The 21,321-nt window shown below is 38.9% G+C and overlaps 1 protein-coding gene across 4 annotated transcripts in view; it reads right to left on the bottom strand.

Moving 5' to 3' along the window:
• LOC144318895 (uncharacterized) overlaps nt 1-21,321 on the bottom strand; it is a 55,228-nt gene that overhangs the window by 16,139 nt on the left and 17,768 nt on the right. Inside the window, exon 5 of one of the 4 annotated variants that reach the window (XM_077906375.1) lies at nt 20,903-21,099. The exons of the other annotated variants lie outside the window; for them this stretch is intronic. Within the exon in view, the coding sequence (XP_077762501.1) occupies nt 21,031-21,099 (69 nt within the window). The 3' untranslated portion in view covers nt 20,903-21,030. Of the gene's footprint in view, nt 1-20,902; nt 21,100-21,321 lie in introns of those variants that run through there. 4 annotated transcript variants of the gene reach the window in all.

Here is a 21,321-nt window from a genome sequence, read left to right as displayed (position 1 = left end):
TTATAGGGTAAGACTTGTAGAAAGAACAGAATGGAGAGGAGTCGCTATGGAATCAACAGGACGGGAGTTCAGGATGTATCAGATAACTTGTCTCCCTAAGAATAGAATATGGGTGAAAATGACTATAGAAAGTCATGTTTAGGGCAGCCCGGGTGGCTCAGCTGTTTAGCGCCACCTTCAGCCCAGGGCCTGATCCTGGAGACCCGGGATCGAGTCCCATGTCGGGCTCCCTGCATGGAGCCTGCTTCTCCTTCTGCCTGTGTCTCTGCCTCTCTCTCTCTCTCTCTCTCTCACTTTCATGAATAAATAAATAAAATCTTTTTTTAAAAAGTCATGTTTATCTAGACATGCATGGTTTTGTTGCAAAGCGTTTTTGGTAACCTCATGAATTATAAGATAAAGAAACACCTAAAAAAAAAAAAAAAAGAAACACCTATGTCTCCTTTGAGAATTTGACATTTTGTACAATGTTAGAACCCATAGGAATTTGTATTTTATGTACTCAACTTTTTATTGAACATCTAATATACACCAGACAATGTGCTAAACAAATACATGTAAAACTTTCAGTGGTGTTCAATACTTTTAAGGAAAGGAACATAGTACTTTGAGAGTTTAGTAGAAATGGTCTGCATCAAGTTAGGGGATGAGCAGGTGTCAAGGAAGCTTTCTCTGAGGAAAGGGCATTTTAAATTATGATGTGAAAGAAAAGATGATGATGCCAGGCAAGAAAAATGTTCCATAACCAATGGTCAATTCCCATTGGGAAGGAGTGTGGTCTTTTTGGGTGAGTGAACAGGTCAATAAGGTTTAGAGACATATTCCATCAATTTTGATCCAAAACATGAATGATATTACACTTCCCAGGAAGATATAGTGATTGAAATTGAGATTTTAACTTTTAAGAAAGAAGTGTGTTATGAGCTAAATTATTTGATTTGTAATTGTGCACTAGGTTGATTAAATCATGTGACTAATAGAAAAATTAAAGTTCTGTAAGATCCCTGACATAAAATCAACAAAATGGGTTCATTATCTGAATTTTCTCAGCTTTTCAGTATTATTCTAGTCATAAAAAGAGATTACAAGGTATGGGGATAGAAATTTGCTTCCTATCTGTGCCCACATTACCATGACCAAGATCCTTTGATTCTAGAAACCATTTCCCTAGGAAGGTGCTCAAGAAGAAGACCCAAGAGTTCTAGGGCCATGTTGCAACCTTGTTTCTTATAAAATCACATATGACAAGAAACCCCTTTCTTTCTTTCTTTTATATAGGGCTCTGACAAATAAATTACTAAGGAAAAGGCCAGCAATTCAATGGGAAAAAGTGAATAAAGGATTTACACAGGCAGTTTACAAGAAATACAAACAGCCTTGAACATGCAAAGATGTCCAACCTCCACTCCCAATGAAAGTAGGTCAAATTAAATTATTTTGAGTATCAATTTAAATGGCTCAATGAACAAAAGTGAAAACACTTGATAATGTTGAATTATGGTACAGTTTGGGGAAACTTCATCTTTACTGTTGATGAGAGTGCCAATTGGTACTCTATTTGTGAAGAAATTAACAGTGTGTATATGAATGAAAATTGACATATCTCTTGACTGGGTGATCTCCAATCTAAAATTTTATCTTATAGCTATCTCACTACTTAAAGAAAGAAATATATCCAGACACCTGGGTGGCTGAGTGGTTGAGTGTCTGCCTTTGGCTCAGGTCATGATCTCGGGATCCTAGGATTAAGTCCCACATTGTACTCCCCACAGGGAGCCTGCTTCTCCCTCTATCTCTGCCTCTTTGTGTCTCTCATGAATAACTAAAATAAAATAAAACAAAATCTGAAAAAAGAAATATATTCAAATGATTTTGAAGATATTGTGGTAGTAATTTTTGTAAAAGAAATAAGAACTGGAAGCAGCCAAATTGCTCAGCAGTTGGCTTCTGGATAAATAAAATACACTTTCCAGGTGATGAAATACTGTGCAGCCTTTAAAAGAATAAGGTAGGTGTAGCCCTGTTTACTGACATGAAAAGACCATCAACATATTGGAAATACAAAAGGCAAAATTAGTATTTTTCTAAAGGTAACCCAAACATATATGTGTATAGTGTGTGTGTGTGTGTGTGTGTATGTATATTATGGGGGCTGAATTTTGTCCCCCCCCAAAGTCATATGTTGAAGCCCTAACCTCTAATATCTCAGAATACAGTTAGTTATACTTGGAGATAGGACTATTAAAAGGGTAATTAAGTTAAAATGAGGCCATTTAGGTGGGCCCTAATCCAAACCTTCTGATGATGTCTTATAAGAAGAGGAAATTAGAACACGAGAGACATGAGGGACACACATACACAAAGGAAAGACCAAATGACTATATAGCCAGAAGGTGACTATCTGGGAGCCAAGGAGAGAAGCCACAGGAGAAACTAAACCTGCAGACGCCTTAATCTTGGACTTATTCTGATGCTTCTTTTTTTTAATTTTTTTTTTATTTATTTATGATAGTCACACACGGGGGGGTGGCAGAGACACAGGCAGAGGGAGAAGCAGGCTCCATGCACCGAAAGCCCGACGTGGGATTCGATCCCGGGTCTCCGGGATCACGCCCTGGGCCAAAGGCAGGCGCCAAACCGCTGCGCCACCCAGGGATCCCTATTCTGATGCTTCTATGCCATGTTTTTTTTGTTTTGTTTTGGTTTGGTTTGGTTTGGTTTGGTTTTTGTTTTTTGTTTTACCTAAAGCTGACAAACTGGTGTGTTCTGAACAGCAGGTTCTTTACCTCTCCTGGCAATTCATTTCATATTCTTAAAGTGAATTGCTACCCACTCATTAGTAATATCTCAGAGTCAGTATGTCTAGAGAAGAAAATGCTATCTGAGAGGTTTAGGTTATTCCTATAAACAGAATGGCTGTTTTCCCAAGTAGCAGAATTACCCCGACTAAGGCTTGGTGAGGAATATGGGACAGTGGAATCTTGCATGGGATAATTTGACTAAAGGACTTCTAAGGTTAATCTAGCATCAGATGCGATGCATGTGGGATTGTAAGAGTCCGAAATGAGAAAGATCGGCGAAAGCTGATATAGTAAAGAGGGGGAATATTCATAGAATTGTCAGAACTTGAGCCAAGACTTCAATGATGGACAACATTTGTATAAAAAGCAGAAAAGTTTGTAGGCAAGAGAAATATAGAGTTGTAAGGCCAAGTTCCCACCCTGGCAGGGTGAACACGGTAAGGCCATCCGCCCCAAGAACTTCTGCCAAAGGTGCAAGGTCCAAGACCAGATAAGTGACCAACACAGAGTTCTATTTCATAGATAGAGGCCACAGCAAAAGAATAGAGGGGTGAGTGACCACTTGGAGGGAAATCAGAGTTGTGCCCAGAGGAGCAGATAAACATTTCTGGTCTGAGAGATGAGGCAAAACCATAAGTAAAACAAACCCAAAAGTCAGAAGGCAAAATGATATAAGAGTTTGGGAAATGGAATGCAAGTCAGTTTAAGATAAAACATTCAAATGGAGGCCATGAAAATCTGACAGTGAAGTAAACTCATTTTTATACAGTGTTCTGGGATGGGTTTCCAGGGGTGAGGGGTGAAGGGCTGGCACAATCAGATGAGGTCTTGTAACAATTATTTTGCAGAAGACAAACTGGTGCCCAGAGAGGCTGGCTTGCCTATCATCATGTAACTTGAGGATGATAAGCATGCAGAGCAAAAAAGAAGATGAAACAATTGAGGATTTATGGTTTTTGTTTGTCTGTTTGTTTTGAACATATAGGAAATTGCTTGAACTACAATTAAGAGTGTGTCTAGGAAAATAATGGGAAGTAAAGTGGTTCTGATTTTGAGAAGCACAAAAAATGGCAGAGAGTAGACATAGAATGTTGTAAGAAAATATCAATTACTACAAGCTGAGAGGATGAAAACATTCATAAGAACAGAGAGAAAGATGCAAATAGGATGGTGTGTTGTGTGTGTGTGTGTTTGTGTGTGCATAATTATTTTTAATGGAGGCAGAGCTGATACACTCTCCCAGGGATAAAGCCCTGAGAAGGAAGGTGGGGAGAGTAGAATGTCACCCAGCTTTGTCCATTCAGGCATTTCAATCATCTCCTCAAAAAGAGAAATCATTTATGATTATACTGTACAAGTCTATTTATATCCTATTATTTTTAATTTTATTTTTAATATATTTGTACTGTATGATTCTATTATGGCATATATCATTGTGTATAAAATGACTTTTTATAAAAATGAGGACTTTTAAAATAAAAATGAAGACTTTTTATTTTTATTTATTTATTATTTTTTTAAATGAGGACTTTTTAAAGAACAGAAGCAACTATGAACTGTACATGTATTTGTAGTAAGAGGGGTGATACAACGGAAGTCTGTGGACGTCCTATTGCTTCAATGCCAGAAAGATGAAATAACTCTTATGAGAAGAGCTCTTTGAGGACATAAAACAGGTATTTGCCCTAAGGAATAAATGAGGACTGTAATTGACGTAAATAATTCTTTTTTTAAAGATTTTATTTATTTATTCATGAGAGAGAGAGAGAGAGAGAGAGTCAGAGACACAGGCAGAGGGAGAAGCAGGCTCCATGCAGGGAGCCCGAGGTGGGACTCGATCCCGGGTCTCCAGGATCACGCCCTGGACTGAAGGTGGCGCTAAACCTCTAAGCCACCTGGGCTGCCCCAATAATTCTTTCTTTAAAGTTAAAAAAAAATTATTTAAGTAATCTCTACGACCCAACATGGGGTTCAAACCCATAACCCCCGAGGTCAAGACTCACGCACTCCTCTAACTGAGCCAGCCAGGCGCCCCCAACATAAATAATCTTTAAGCTGTAGGTTTTTAGGTACATAGTTTGGTAATAAGATTCTTAGAGCAAGATTGGTGGTCAGATTCTTAGGGCAAGATTTTATTTGACCATTTGGAAGAAAAAAACACTGTTGGTCTTTAGTCTCGACAGGGTAGTCAGAATTGTCTTTACTGCTACAACTACTATTCTGTCTCTAGTGTTATTACTATAATTTTATCACTCCAGCCAGAGATGACTATCAAATTGTACTTTTAAAATGTTGTTACTGATAGGTGGTCCACACAGTATAGTAAGAATGATATGAATATCTCAGCATTTGCATAAGTAAGCTTTCTATAATGAAGCTCAGAATTTTTATAACATGCAAAGCTTAATAGAGTGCAATCTTATGAAGACTTCGCCTGAGCGTCTGACCATTTACTTAAATAACAGAAATTGCTAGTAATTTTTAAGTATGTGCAAAATAAATCAAAAGCTTAAGTTTCACAAGTTCTAGTAGCATAAAATTGCTTTATTTGTATCCAAAGCCTTAGAGAATCTATAGTTGACATGCCAACAAAATATCATAGGTGAAGTCAAATGGCCTAGGAGACCAATCAAAAACTCCTCTGTGACACAGTGGATCAAAGAACATTGAGGGAAGAAGACTGAAATAGAAATGGAGAAAAAATAGCAAAACTCCATAGTATTAATAAAACATCAACACTATTTGTAAATGTTCAGCAAATTATAGTCAGCCCTGGAAAGGTTTAACATAGGTAATGTGAGTCTTTGCCCTGAGCCTTGTGACCATATACAGTATATACTTCCCATTTCACCAAACACAAATATGGCTATTACAATGAAAAGAAGACAATTTCCTATACATCTGGCAGTTTCAATCATCATTTATAGCTCACAGGGGCAGAATTTTTATTAATTCAGTGTGTAGCATCTGCAGTCTACATCATTTAGTCAGAGTTCTGTTCCTGGACTCCTTAAGTGATGTAAGTGTCTACAATATTTCCAATTGTATCTACAATAAAGAAATAAAATTTCCAATCGTGTTTATAATAAAGAAATAAAATATTTTAATATATCATTAAAAGCTGTGAAGATATCATGGATTCTGTTGTGAAAAATTTACAGTAAGTATTCCAAATTATTATCTCATTCTTTGAATATTTTTATAGATAGGGAAGATAAAACTCAGAAGGATTATTTGGCAAAGTTGGAACTATAGCCTGTGCTCTCATTTCTAAACCAAATATGTTATTCATCGAACTATGTTATGTTCAAAAAAGCAGAGTTCCCTCCAACCTGTTTATAAAAGCACACTTTCACTACTATCCAGCATGGGAGTTCAGCCCCAACAGTCAAGTGTGGCAAGTGTCTGTTCTGCTTATTGATTATCTGTTCTGACTGAGTTTTTAGTATTTTAATATTATCCCCTTCAATATACCTATTCAGAGAGGGGCATCTGGGTGGCTCAGTGGGTTAAGCATCAGGATCTCAGCTCAGGTCTTAATATCAGACTTGTGACTTCAAGCTCCTCATTGGGCACCACGCTGGGTGTGGAGCCTACTTTAAAGATTAATTAATTAATTAATTAATTAATTAATAGGTGGCACCTGGGTGGTTCAATAATTAATCCTCTGCTTTAGCTTAGGTCATGATTTTGGAGTCCTGGGATCGAGCCCTGAGTTGGGCTCCCTGCTCAGCTGGGAGTCTGCTTCTCCCTCTGCCTCTCCCCTCCCTGCTCATGCTCTCTCTTCCTCTTTCAAATAAGTAAATGAAGTCTTAAAAAAAAAAAAATAGGGCACCTAGGTGGCTCAGTCATTAAGCATCTGCCTTTGACTCAGGTTGTGATCCCAGGGTCCTGGGATTGAATTCCCTGCTCAGGGTCTACTTCTCCCTCTGCCCCTCCCCGCCTCGTGGGGACTCTCTCTCTCTTGCAAAAATAAATAAATAAAAATCTTTTAAAATACAAAAAATAAAAGTAAATAAGAAAGAGTACAGGGAACAAATACATTCTGATTAATTGCATAATATAAACATTAGTCAAGTTACTGATTTTTGTTTAATGAAAGATATATGTAACTATTGAATCACTGAATAAACATTGGAATTTAACCAGTGTTCAGATTTATTACACAGGAATATTTAATTGAGAAGGCAATAAAATAGCAAGATGAACAAAATTTAATCCCTGAAATAAAAAGTAATTATTTTCATTGGATTCTATATGTAATCCTGAAGTCATATTTTAATATTGTATTTTATTCACTTTACATGGTTGTAAATATTCCCCGTCGCTACTTAATTTTTCTGATCGTATTTCAATGGCTGTATACCATGTATATAGTTTTGATGTTAACTATGGCATTATCACTTTAAGGTTAAATGTAGAGACACTTGGGTGGCTCAGCAGTTGGGCACCTGCCTTCAGCTCAGGTTGTGATCCCGGGATCTGGGATTGAGTCCGGCATCGGGCTCCCAGCGAGGAGTCTGTTTCTCTCTCTCAGTCTGTGTCTCTCAGGAATAAATAAATAAATCTTTTTTTTAAAAAAAAAAAAGGTTAAATGTAATGGTAATAATGTTTTTGGTAAACCTCTTATATTTGAACTTGTGTGATACAAGCCACTAAAAATGTTTTTTCAATTAGTTATGTGACGATTTAGGCTTTTGAAATCACTATAATCCTAAGGTGTGAACTTTTTTTTTTTTTAAGATTTTATTTATTTATTTGAGAGAGAGAGAGCATGAGCAGAGGGAGGGGCAGAGGGATAAGGAGAAACAGACTCCCCCTAAGCAGGGAGCCCCATGCAGGGTTTGATCCCAGAAACCCAGGATCATGAACTGAGTTGAAGGCAGGTGTTTAACTGACTGAGCCACCCAGACACCCCAAATGCCAACTAACTTATTTCAACTTGCAAAACATGAAAACATACCTTAAAGGTACAAATTACTTACATAATAAATACCAAATGGTTTTTATTTTTAAAAGTTTTTTAAAGATTTTGTTTATTTATTTGAGAGAGAGAGAGTGAGCACCAGTGGGAGAAGGAGCAGAGGGAAAAGGAGAAGCAGACTCCCAGCTGAGCTTGGGCCTCGACTCGGAGCTTGATCCCAGGACCCCAGGATCATGACCTGAGCCAAAGGCAGATGCTTAACCAATTGGGCCACCCAGGGCCCCAAATTATTTTGATGTAACATAAAACTTAAACCAATATGTTATGTGCTAGTTTGAGGATACTTTTACTTTTTTAATTTAAATTCAAGTTAGTTAACATATAGTGTATTATTAGCTTCAGAGTAGAATTTAGTGATTCATCAGTTGCATATAACACCCAGTGCTCATTCCATTATGTGTCTTCCTTAATGCCCATCATCCAGTTACCCCATCCTCCCACCAACCTCCCCTCTAGCAACACTCAGATTTTTAAGAGTCTCTTATGGTTTACCTCCCTCTCTATTCTTATTTTATTTTTCCTTCCTCTATGTTCATCTGTGTTTTTTTTCTTAAATTCCACATATGAGTGAAATCATAATATTTGTTTTTCTCTGTCTGACTTATTTCACTTAGCATAATACTCTCTAGTTCCATCCACATCGTTACAAATGGCAATATTTCATTTTTTGATGGCTGAGTAACATTCCAGTGTGTACATATTACGTCTTTATCTATTTATCTGTCAAGGGACATCTTGGTTCTTTCCATATTTTGGCAATTCTGGACATTGCTGCTATAAACATAGAGGTGCATGTGACCCTTTGAATCACTATTTTTGTGTCCTTTCAGTAAATACCTAGTAGTGCAATTTTTGGGTCCTAGGGCAGTTCTATTTTTAATTTTTTGAGGAACCTCCATACTGTTTTCCAGAGTGGCTACACCAGTTTGCATTCCCACTAACAGCATAAGAGGGTTCCCCTTTCCCTTTATCCTTATCAACATCTATTGTTTCCTGACTTGGTAATTTTAGCCATTCTGACCAGTGTGAGGTGGTATCTCAGTGTGTTTTGATTTGTATTTCCCTGAGGATGAGTGATGTTGAGCATTTTTTCATGTGTCTGTTGGCCATTTGTTTGTCTTCTTGGGAGAAATGTTTGTTCATGTCTTCTGCCCATTTCTTGACTGGATTTTTTGTGTTTTGGGTGTTAAGTTTGATAAGTTCTTTATAGACTTTGCATACTCACCCTTTATCTAATAAGATATTTGCAAATATCTTCTCCCTTCCTGTAGGCTGTCTTTGAGTTTTGTTGATTATTTCCTTTGCTGTGCAAAAGCTTTTCTCTTGATGAAGTCCCAATAGTTCATTTTTTAAATTTTGTTTCTCTTGCCTTGGGAGACATATCTACCAAGAAGTTGCTGCAGCTAAGGTCACAGAAGTTGCTGCCTGTGTTCTCCTCTAGGATTTTGATGGATTCTTGTCTCACATTTAGGTCTTTCATCCACTTTGAGTTTATTTTTGTGTATGGTGCAAGAAAGTGGTCCAGTTTCATTCTTCTGCATGTAGCTGTTGTTTGGGAATAGTTCTATACATTATTTTTGTGAGAGATAAAGATAAAATACCAACTTTGGTAAATTAAATTGAATGAATATGGAATAAAAAGAATGGAACCCTATTTGTGACCATCATCACGTTACTATAATATGTTATAATAGTAACATAACTGAAAATATTATTTAGATAGTCATGCTATCCTCGTTGTTTAATACTTTGATTGCCACCCCTGCTTTAGACCAACAACACTGTGATTTCATTTGAGGTCAAATCCCTTGCAAGCACAATCGACTGAAGCAAATTTTCATTTCACCAAACCATAACATGTTCCTCCAAGCCTGTTCATGCCAACACAGATCATTTAAGGGTATAATTGTCTGCGACTGGCACTCATGCAAGCTGTAACATTTTCTACCAGCCATTGGGTAGTATCTGGAAAGCAAAGAAACAATTAGATGCTACTGAAAGACAACTGGATTTGAGAAGGAAGGAAATAGAAAGCAAGCCAGCTCTTTTCCACTTCAAACAGGGAGTGATGAGGTTACAATACTGGCCATCCTCCCCTCTTCCAAAAATGCGAGACGTTGGGGAAAGAGAAAACACTGACTTGACTAATAGTAGGATGAAAGCATTTGGAATCTTCTGTTTAGAGAATCCAAATAAAATTAAGAGAATTTCAAGTAAAGGGACTTGGGGTGCCTGTCTAGTTCAATCAATAGAGCATATGACTCTTGATCTCAGGGTTGTGATTTCAAGCCCCAGTCTGGGTGTTGAGCTTACTTAAAAAATAAATAATAAACAAACAGACAAATAAATAGAGGGACTTAAAAACCATCAAAACTTGGGTCACCTTAAGTATCTCTTTAAAAAAAAATTGGGGGGGGGGGGCGGCCCCGGTGGCCCAGTGGTTTAGCGCCGCCTGCAGCCCAGGGCGTGATCCTAGAGACTCTGGATCGAGTCCCACGTCGGGCTCTCTGCATGGAGCCTGCTTCTCCCTCTGCCTTTGTCTCTGCCTCTCATTCTCTCTCTGTGTCTCTATGAATAAATAAATAAAATCTTTTTTAAAATGTTTATTTCTTTATTTGAGAAAGAAAGAGAACATGAAGGGCAGAGGAAGAGGGAGAAACTGACTCCCCGCTGAGCAGGGAGCCTGATGTGGGGCTCCATCCCAGGACCCTGGGATCATGACCTGAGCCGAAAGCAGACGTTTAACCAACTGAGTCACCCAGGCTACCCTAAGCATCTGACTCAAGCTTAGCTCACTTTTTTTTTTTTTTTTTTTAGATTTTATTTATTCATGAGAGACACAGAGACAGAGGCAGGGACAGAGGCAGAGGGAGAAGCAGGCTCCCTGTGGGGAGCCCAATGTGGGACTCGGTCCCAGAATCCAGGGATCATGACCTGAGCCAAAGGCAGATGCTCAACCACTAAGCCACCCAGGCATCCCGATTAGCTCACTTCTTGACTTCAGGGTTGTGCGTTCAAGCCCAGCATGGAGCCCACTAAAAAAAAAAGAAAAGAAAAAAGACACCACCAAAAATTAAGGGAGATGGAAAATGACAATGACATAAAATATCATGGAATTGGCAAATCAAGGAGAGATAGAAAATCAGAAGGTGAATGGAAGAAAAAGGAATGAAAGGAATAAGCTAGGAGAGGGAAAACAAGTCTTAAAAAAGTGACCAGAAGCATGTCAGAAAATATAAAGCTAAATTAAAAAACTGAAGCACAAATACATTATATTTACGTGCTCCTTTTCTCTAATAATTAAATAAATGTGAAATAATATAGTAATGATGCATCATTTTGCCTAACCCATTGGCAAAAATTTAAAAGATTATTAATATCCAGTTTGGGCAAGTAGGTGGGTAAACAGTGTCCTACACTTTTGATTTATTATTTTATTCATTTATAAATAAACTGTGTGAAGGTAATGGGGAAAACCTTATCAAAATATTCATACCTGTTGACTCAACGATTCCCTTTATTGCAGAGATGCTTATACAAGTATGAAAAGATACATGTTCAAGGATATTCCCTGCAGAATTATTGATGAGTATGAAAAGTCAGGTGAGAAAAACTGTGGATGAGCAGGGCATTAGTTAAATAATTTATTGTATATCCCTATAGGGAAATACTATCTATAAATCTAAAAGCATTAGGAAAATCTTGTATTAATAGAACACTGAATATATATTAGGTGAAAATGCCTGTAGTATTAGCAGCTTTAATGTAGTAGTTATTATACTACTAAATAACCATAATAAAAAGGTAGTATTTATTGAAAATTTATTTTGCACGTTGTACTAAGTCTTTTATATGCATTGTCCCCTAATTTTTGCAAGAACTTAATTATGCAAGGAAATGTCTTTATCTGCATTTGACAAATAAAAGACCTGACATTCAGAGAAATTAAATAATTTGATGCTATTTAGGGCCAAAACTAGGTCCTGAACCCAGAGAAGCTTGGTTCCTAAGTATAGACTTTTACTGTAGACTCCCAAAGTATAGTATGATCTGGCTGTTGTCATTACTGTTTTTAAGAAAAAAATACTCTAGTAAATACATACAGAAAAGAATACAGAGTATTCACTAGACTGTTCATATCTTTCATCTGCTGAGGGGGAAATTTTGAAGTTACATTACATTCTTTTTTATTTCTGCAATGTCTGTGCCTTTATAATAACATATATTGTTTTATAGTAAGAAGAAAATCAGTAAGATTAATAAATTGCTTGCTTTCTGAAAGTTAATTGCAAAACAGTATTATAAAATTATTGGAAATGTCTTTAAGCAGTATTCTCAGAACTTCCTAATCAAGGATTCCCCAATGCCAGTCCATGAGCTGAACACATCACAGCCACCTGAGGAGTATTTTATTGCATATACCTACTCCATAGCCCCAAATGCCCCATCCTATCCAGTTCAGTATGTCTGAGACAGGGCTCTGGAATTTACATTTTTTAAAAGCTCCCCAGGTCATTCTGATACCCAGCCAGGTTTGGGAATCACTGTCTAAGAGAATGTGATTTATGTAGATCAAAAGAGAAAAGAGAGAAAGTGCACCATATGGTCTGTTAACTCTTTCTTTAATTTCATCTTAGACGTGGCTGCATAGGGTGTTACTAAATCATTGGTATGCATAATGCAGCAGATACCTATGCCCGAAAATGTGCCAATAGCTTTGTACATTGAAATATGACAATAACTCATGGTTATCATGGACTAGAGGAAGGGAAGATGTTTCGAAGGTTTTGTAACTGAGTAATTAAACAGGGTGGCATTAGTGCACAGATAGGCATCTAGACGCACAGAGCATGGTACAGAGCGCAGAAACACACCCAAGCACATGTGGGGCCTTGGCCTATTGAAGAGATGGCCACAGATCCCTAAGGATGGATGCATGGGCAATGAGCTGTCCCCATGGGGGAAAATTCATGTGAACAATTAGCAGAATGCCAGGAGCTTATTGGGTATGCAGATTTCTTGTTAAAGAGTGGTAGCTTTTTTTTTCAATCTCAATCTCTCAAATTCCTCTCCTTCCCTAACTGCTTGCTTTCAAGTGATTTCCTCAGCCTCCTTCAAATGCCAGTGTTTCTCTGAGTTCTTTCCTTGGTCACCTGCAATTTTCGTCACACTGTGTGTCCTCCTGGGCCAGCACATCCATTCTCATGACTTTGACAAAGTCCACATCTCTTCTATCTGTTCTTTCCAGGGGAGGTTTCCGTCCAAAGCTGGTTTTTCTAATGCTTAACGGATCTGCGAGTCACCTTACACTTAACACACCAACTCGTTATCATCTGCCACTGCGGCTTCCACCGTAATCACAATCTCAGCTAGTAAAATTACCACCCAACAGGTCTCCCGAGGTAGAAAATTGTGAGTCGTCCTTAACTCTTGCCTTCTTCCCATCAAGGGATCACCAAGTCCTATAATTTACTCTTCAATATTATCTGTTGCCACCTCTCCATCCTATAACCTGTGCCTTAGTCCCAGTTCACAGCACGCTCATCTCTAAATTACCAGTCTCCTGTATAGTGTCCCCCCTTCCCACTTTCAGTGTATTCATCATATTCCCATGGAAAGCAGTTTGGCTGAAAATTAAGTGGGGGGAAAAAACCCATGCCTGCTATTGCCCTTCTAAAAGGTCTGGTAGCTTCTGCAGATATCTACCTAATGAAGTCCAGATCCCTTGCTTGGCAAGTGACAATAGCAGCAATATCGTACATTGAGAGTACCCATTTTATATATGAGCCAAATGAGGCTCCTAGAGGTTAAGAATCTTCCCCAAGGTGACAGAACTTGTAAGTGGCAGAGCTGGGATTTCTGCCTACATGGACTCCAACCCTCAGTCCATGCTCAATTCCATCTTTTCCTTGACTTAATCCCTCTGTCTGCAGATCTTTCTCCTCTAATAAGCTGTGAAATCCCCAAAGACAGGAAAAATGTCTTATTCATCTCTGCATCCCCAGTATCTAACACTGTAACTGGCACAGAATAGGTGCTTAGTATATGCTTGTTTAGAAAAAGTGTGAGAGGGATGGTGTAGAAATGGCTTTATCCTCCCCGTAGTAGGGATGTTCTAACCTGAACTCCATGAATGAGCTCAGGGAATGCATTTTTCTAGGATAACAGTCCATAAGGTGCATAAATCTCACAAAGCCTTCTGTGACCCCCAAATAAAAATGTTTGGAACTATTTCTCCAGAGGAGAACCAATGAGCAGATGTTACTGTGAAACCAGTTTCAGATCTCTGCAAAGAGGAAATTTATAACAAGGAGAGCTGTTTGAAAATAAAATCTTTACAGCAAAATGTCAAAAGCTCCGGATCAGTGGAAGCAATCAAGCAAAGGGCAGATAAACATGTCTAAAGATATAGAAAAAGGAATCCATAGTCTGGGGGTCTGGAAGCTACCCTAGGAAAATTTCCACACTCCACCTCTGTGATTCTGTGATTCTAAGATGCAGTCCAAACCACATTTATCTTTTCTTCTTTAACTTCGCAAAGTTTTTTTTTTTAAGATTTTATTTATTTATTCACAGAGAGAGAGGCAGAGATACAGGCAGAGGGAGGAACAGGCTCCCTGCAGGGAGCCCGATGCAGAACTCCATTTCAGGTCCCCAGGATCACGACCTGAGCTTGAAGGCAGATGCTCGACCACTGAGCCACCCAGATGCCCCTTTCACAAAGATTTGATTACTTTTAGAAGCATCACGGCATCCTTCTCAGTTTATTAATTTCCAGTATTCACCTTAAATGATTATCTTTAGGTTTCTTTGCCTTTCTTAATAAAACTAAACAACTCACATGTAAATTCTGTCAACATCTGCAGGGACTAGGTAGTTCCTATTTTTCAAGTCTGATCTTCTTACTCATTATGAAGCCTGACTGCTCATTTGTCATATATCTTGCTTCATGGTTATTGAGATTTTAGTTTACATTATTTAAAACTTTGAAGCATGAAGTGCAAAAATAACTGTTCTGCAGACCTAATCCCCTCTAATGCATGAATGACTTTATTGAGTGTGGTTATCTTTTCTCCTCTAAGACATTTACTTATTCCGTAATCACTGCTGACATAACAAAAACTGAAAAATATTTACCTTGCCTCTCTTTAACAGATGATACAACGAAAGTCAGTTAAATGGCACGTAGGAGATCTTCTCAGTATCTTTTTCTTACATTTATCTCGTTCTTTGTATCTTCAAGTGATTGAAAGAATGCCATGAATTTTTAAAAGGATGGATGTGGGCAAATGTGGGGGTTATTCATAAAATAATAATAGTAAATGTCTACCATTTTGTTTATTCCCTGAAGTCATCGTTGTCTACTTAGAAACATTTTAAAAAGCATAGTCTTTCATGAGGAGCAGCCCTCAGAGTAAATAAGTAATCCTTTTTATTGATATATTTTAAAGTTCTGTATCCTTGTGTTATCAAGATTCCTTGTTCCACTGTTTCAAATAGTTGATCTTTCGTGACGACCCTTCCAAAATGATAAACCAGCTGTAAAATGGATTATTTCCTCGCTTTTCAGTGCCAGAAGTAGTAAGTGAGGCAAGTGTAAATGACTTTCATTGTTTTTGTTGACACAAGTCAAAGAAAATCCTTGGAAAGAATATTAACTCTGAAGGTTAGATGGTGCCCACGCCTGGTCGATATTTGCTGCCATCTGCTGGTCAAAAGAGAAAGCTGCAAGGAATGGATAAAGGTGTAGAGGGAATTTGATCGGGAGTGTGCTGCGGCATTTTATGTAGGGTGGGAAGGGGTTAATTATCCAGAATGGTGCTTGTGAAAATACTGGCCACCCCAGCTTCTGAACCAGCCCCTTCTCACTGGCAGAGGGGAGATAAGGGCCAGGGGGCTGATGGGCTGCCTGCGCACAGGATATGACAATTTGCTCTGGTCCACGTATTTGGTCACTGACACCTTGATTTCAAACTCCTCCTCCTCCTTCAACTTCAATTGCAAAGCAATGAAATCCATTTCTTATTGCATGATATAACATTTTCTAAAATGTTGCCCCCGGGGAAAACTGGCTTTTCTTCTTCTTTTTTAATATATATATTTTTAAGATTTTTTATTTATTTGGTGGGGGGATGGAGAGGCAGATAGAGAGGGAGAGAGAGAATCCCAAACAGACTCTACACTGAGCACAAAGCCCAACACAGGGCTCAACCTCATGACCCTGAGATCAGGACCTGAGCCAAAACCAAGAGTTAGACACCCAACCGACTTGCCACCCAGGTGCCCCAAAACTGGCTTTCTTCTTGATCAGAGATTTCAAATATGATTAGATACAGATTACAAAATTTAGATAGAATTTTATAAAAATGTGGGTTTTGATTTTAAAATAAGTAAAGTTCACATAAAAATCTGGATTGTCAGCTTCCCTTGGAAAATTGAAACATCAGACCATGTGGACTCCATTCCCATGTGGTTAGGGTAGGCTCTGGCTGTGTCTGTGAGAGGAGGACTCCTCTCCTGTTATTTCCCCATAGGAGCGCCGCGGTCAGAGGTCACCTATTAATCTTGCCATATATATATATTTTTTAAGTGGATATTTTTAACTTATGTGGGGCAGAGCCTACTGGTCGCCTACTCTTGCATCAGTTAGTAACTGATACCTATATTATCAGGCATCACATGGACCCAACTAAAAATTATATTTCCCTTATTTTCTTGCAGGGAGACAAGTATCAAAGTCTATGGGCTGGGCTTCTGGGACTATTTTTTTAAATGTATTTATCTTTTATTTATTTTTTTTAAAGATTTTATTTATTTATTCATGAGAGACACACAGAGAGAGAAAGAGAGAGAGAGAGAGAGAGAGAGAGAGAGAGGCAGAGACAAGCAGAGGGAGAAGCAGGCTCCATGCAGGGAGTCCGATGTGGGACTTGATCCCTGGTCTCCAGGATCAGGCTCTGGGCGGAAGGTGGCGCTAAACCGCTGAGCCACCTGGGCTGCCCTTAAAATTTTTTTTAAATATTTATTTTATTTATTTATTTCAGCGAGAGCACGAGTGGGAGACGGAGGGGCTCTGAGGGAGAGGGAGAGAGAATCACAAGCTCGAGATCATGACCTGAGCTGAAACCTGGAGTTGAACACTTAACCAACTAAACCACTCAGGCATCCCTAGGAATATTTTTTAAAAATGTCTGACTCAGCCACAAGAAAATTACTTTTTCTGCCCTTCCATCCTCCTATTTTCTGCCTGAAGACAAGATGGCAGGAGCTCCCACAGCTAGCTTGAATCCTGAGCAAAAATGAGGTTGGGGGTCAGGAGCTCAACATGATGAAAAAAGAACAAACTCAAACCTCTGATAACCATGGAGCTACCTACCATTCCAGCCCTGGACAGTCCCCAGTAGAATTCTTTCAGTTGAGAAGAAAATCAAACTTTATCTTGTTGAAGCCACTTGTTTGAGTTTCCAGGTAAAAGCAGCTAAACCTGATATATCATATCTTTAACAAAACTAGGACAATGAGAGAGGGACTGAGAAGGCTGTGTGTTTCAAGAAATAGAGGAGGTTGCACCAACTCTGCGGTACTAGATCTTCTAACACTTGTAGCTCAGGTTTCTAATCAGCTGGGTTTACAACACAATTAACAGGAGGGGTATGAAAATTAGCTCTCTGAAATTCTGCTCAGTGAATGCCTTTTGCTCCTTTTGTTCAGGTGCTGTCTAGGTCAGTTTTCCTGGAAAACTCCATGCAGGAAGTTTACAGAGAGTGCTCCCAAGAGGGAGGAAGGGAAAGGGAGGGAAGAGAATGGATTAGAAAGAGAAGCCCAGCTGCAGGGCAGTTCCAACAGCTGATCCCCTGAAAGGTTCTGGAGCTGAGACAGCCTTGCCTATGTTGCACTGCAGCTGGACAAGGGGGCTGAACCTTTGACTTCCCGCATCAGCCAGTCACTGGATGTGAGCTGCCCCTGGAGAGGAGGCATGCACGTGCAGGAGGAAGTGCTCTCCTGCACACTGGCAGTGCTCAGGGTGCGTGCAGTTCGGCTGTGAACCATCTGGGAGGATCAGAAGTTGCAGGAATGAATGAATGAGTCTTGGTCCTGAGAGGAAGCAGAAAGGTCCCTTCCAGCATCCTCCTAGTCAATTATGTATTAGGGCATAATTCATGGATTTTAAGTGTTACATCAGCCTCACTGATCAAATCAGCCTCATAATCAAAAATGATTATTTTCATTTCCCAGTGAATTGGGACTAACAATATTTTTGGCCCTTTGTTGTGTACTTTTGGATCAAAGATAAGGCAGGCTTACACCATTACTAGGATTAGTGGCTGTGAATCGTCAAGCTGAGTAATAATTCAGTGTGCTCTGCCCTTTTAGGTGAAGAGAATATTACCTGTAAAGAGTCAATGAGCAAAACTTATTCAAAGTACTGTATTTAGAGGGGCAGATGTTCAGGGCAGATAGATACCCATCATGAAAAGCAGCTGGGGACCAAGGAGCAGATCTTTGCTCAGGGCAGGTGCCTCTCAGTTGCCTCCCTGAAGTTTCCATAAGACCTTCCTAATCCCTGACAAGTCCCTTACCTCCCATCAATGATGGCTGGCATGGCACCCTCTGGCTTTCCTTGCAAAGCTCTCAGCTGCTCTGTGGACCTGCTGCCCTAATGATTCTGATATCAAGATAAAAATCACTATTGAAGTAGCTTGTTTTTTAAGCAAGGTGAGCTTGCCCACCATATGGGTGTTAATTACAGATCCATTTTAGTTCATTGACTTAAAAGAAGGGCAATTGAACGTATCCGTGGTTTCCACTGATCCCACAGCAATGCTCTTTAATTGCTTGCATAGACTAATGGCTTCTGTAATGCTGAAAATAAACCTTTAAAGTAGGTCATTTGGGAAAATAGAAATTTAAAGATTGAAGAGGAAATTGCGGTTGAGTTCATAGCAATTAAGTACACAGTTTCATAAACAGTATTGAAAAGGGTAATTTCAAAAGTATTCATATATTAAAATATGTATGTACACACTGTACACATATAATTTAATCCTTTACCAAGATTGGGCTCTAGTAAGACTGAAAAATAAGCTCGGTTAAATAGAGTTCCTTTATACGAACCGGATGCAAACACTTTCTCAGATTTACATGACGTTGAATGAAATTCTTGACCAAGAAAATGTCTAGATTGGTTGAGATTTGTTAAAATCATTATAACTCTGACCGCATGTTTTATCTTTATTGGTCCTTTTAAGGTACACATACAGCAACGTGTAAAAAGTTAAATGTGCAAGGATTTCTGATTTTATGTCAATTGCACGTCTCTTCTGCCTAAGTGTAGTCAGGATAATATACTTCATAGAGTTGAGTGAAAATGCTCCCGAAGAATAGGGACTCTGCTTTGTATACTCAGCACCCAGAATGTTTCTCCTGCATAATTGTAGGCAGCAACATATATTTGTTGTATGAATAATGCATAGATGGTGAAATCAGCTACCTGGGGACCAATTCACCTTGATACCTCATAGGGCTGACATCATAGGAGTGGCTATGAAGGCATAAAGCCAGGATGGCTAATGAGATGACTGAATAAAAGGCAGAATCTAAGGGAGTGAAACGAGCCCTAGGAAAGCTCATCATGTAGGGAAGGTTTTCTTTCTTCAGAGATAAAAGCCTTGGCCCTTGAGTATTTCTGAGAGATATATTCACCAAGCCAGATTAAATGAAGTCATTTGATCTAAAGGTGCCTGAGTTGGCTCAGTTAATCTGATCCTCAAGATAGAGCCTACTTTTCTTTTTCTCTTAAGGCCCTGACTTTTACATCCAAAATGATTTCTTAACATTGAAGGCAGGTTTCTCCCCGGGTGGAATCTCTCATCAGTGGAATCTTGGTGTATCCTTTTGTGCTTCTTTCAGTGGGGATCAATCCCTTCCTGCCATTCTAGCTACATTAGCTGTGTTTGATCCCTGTAATGTTGAAGAATGCCCAGTTCTGGCCAAATATCTTGTGAGAAAAATGCTATGGCAGAGATCCTTATTTATTTCTGTCTCTATAACCCAAGTCCACCCACATGTCCTTCTCTGGAGCCTTCCTGATTCCCCCAAGGAGTCATAGGTACTCCTTCTTCTAGGCTTCTGTTACACTTTGAGCATGCATCCATCATGGCCATGAACATGTTGTGACATAACTGGTTGCATGTCTTCGCCCTATAGATTCAGAGCTCCTTGAAGGAAGAAGGTGTCTCTATAATAATAGAGATTGGTAAATATTGGTAATATTCATTAAAAGTAGAGATTAGGGGGCACCTAGGTGGCTCAGTGGTTGAGCATCTGCCTTCGGCTCAGGTCGTGATCCCAGGGCCCTGGGATGAGTCCCACACTGGGCTCTTCGCAAGGCGCCTGCTGCTCCCTCTGCCTATGTCTCTGCCTCTCTGTGTCTCTCATGAATAAATAAATAAAATCTAAAAAAAAGTAGAGATTAGTAGAGTTTGCTGGCTCTCTGGAAGATTTGTGGACTTCAATATACTTGCCAGGAGTAGAGGGAAGATTGGACATGTCCAACTTATCCTTAGGGGAATATATGTTAACTAACATTTATAGAAGTCAATAAAACTTTTTTCCACTGAAACACTTCACTGTTCTCTTCCAGATGATCTATCTTCACTCTGCTGTACAACCCACATTTCATTACAGTATCATATGGCTCAACTTAATAGTATCAGGGAAGATAGAATGTATAAACCCATCAATGCATCTAACAGCTCCAGAAGTATCATTGAATCTTTTCACAAGCTTTGGCATCTTCTGACATATAGAACCTTCCCCTCAGAACCAAAACGTTTTGGCTTGTTTGGGTGGCTCAGGCAGTTGGGTGTCTAACTCTTGGTTTTGGCTTAAGGCATGATCTCATAGGTGGTCTTGAGATCATGTCCTGCATCAGGTCCACTCATTGGGGAGTCTGCTTGAAGAGTCTCTCCCTCTAATCCTCCTCCCACATGTGCTCTCGGGTTTTCTCTCTCTCTCTCTCAAATAAATAAAAGAATCCTAAGAAAAAAAAGGAGCTGAAAAGTTTCCATGTAACTCCAGTTTCCTCATAATCTTTGCACCAAAAATGTCACTTGGGTTTCCTCCTTTATGTAAAATATCAGTAGGTAATCTTTACAAGGGGAAAAGATGAAGGTAAAATGTTCTAAAACAAAGAAAAATACAGATGATCACTTGGTGGATTAAGAGATAGGCAACTTGGTGATGTCAGAAGATACTTGGTGGATTAGGAGATAGGCAACTTGGTGATGTCAGAAGATGATTACCGTTCCTAATCTGGTGAACGCAGGTGGGAAAAATACTAATTAATATTGTGCATATTAAAATAAGACATTGTAAAAAACAAAAGAATGAAAAATGTATATGTACATGCATGGATGTGTATATTTCGATTTTCTGTTTATAACTTTTGACAATTATCATTTGTTTTACAATGAAGTAAACTATCAAAATGAAGTGTACTATCAATAAAAAGGAAAAGAAAGAAGGAAGAAGAAA

The sequence above is a fragment of the Canis aureus genome, chromosome 1 (assembly GCF_053574225.1).
Source record: "Canis aureus isolate CA01 chromosome 1, VMU_Caureus_v.1.0, whole genome shotgun sequence".
NCBI lineage: Eukaryota > Metazoa > Chordata > Mammalia > Carnivora > Canidae > Canis > Canis aureus.
This window is presented reverse-complemented; position numbering and strand designations above follow the sequence as displayed.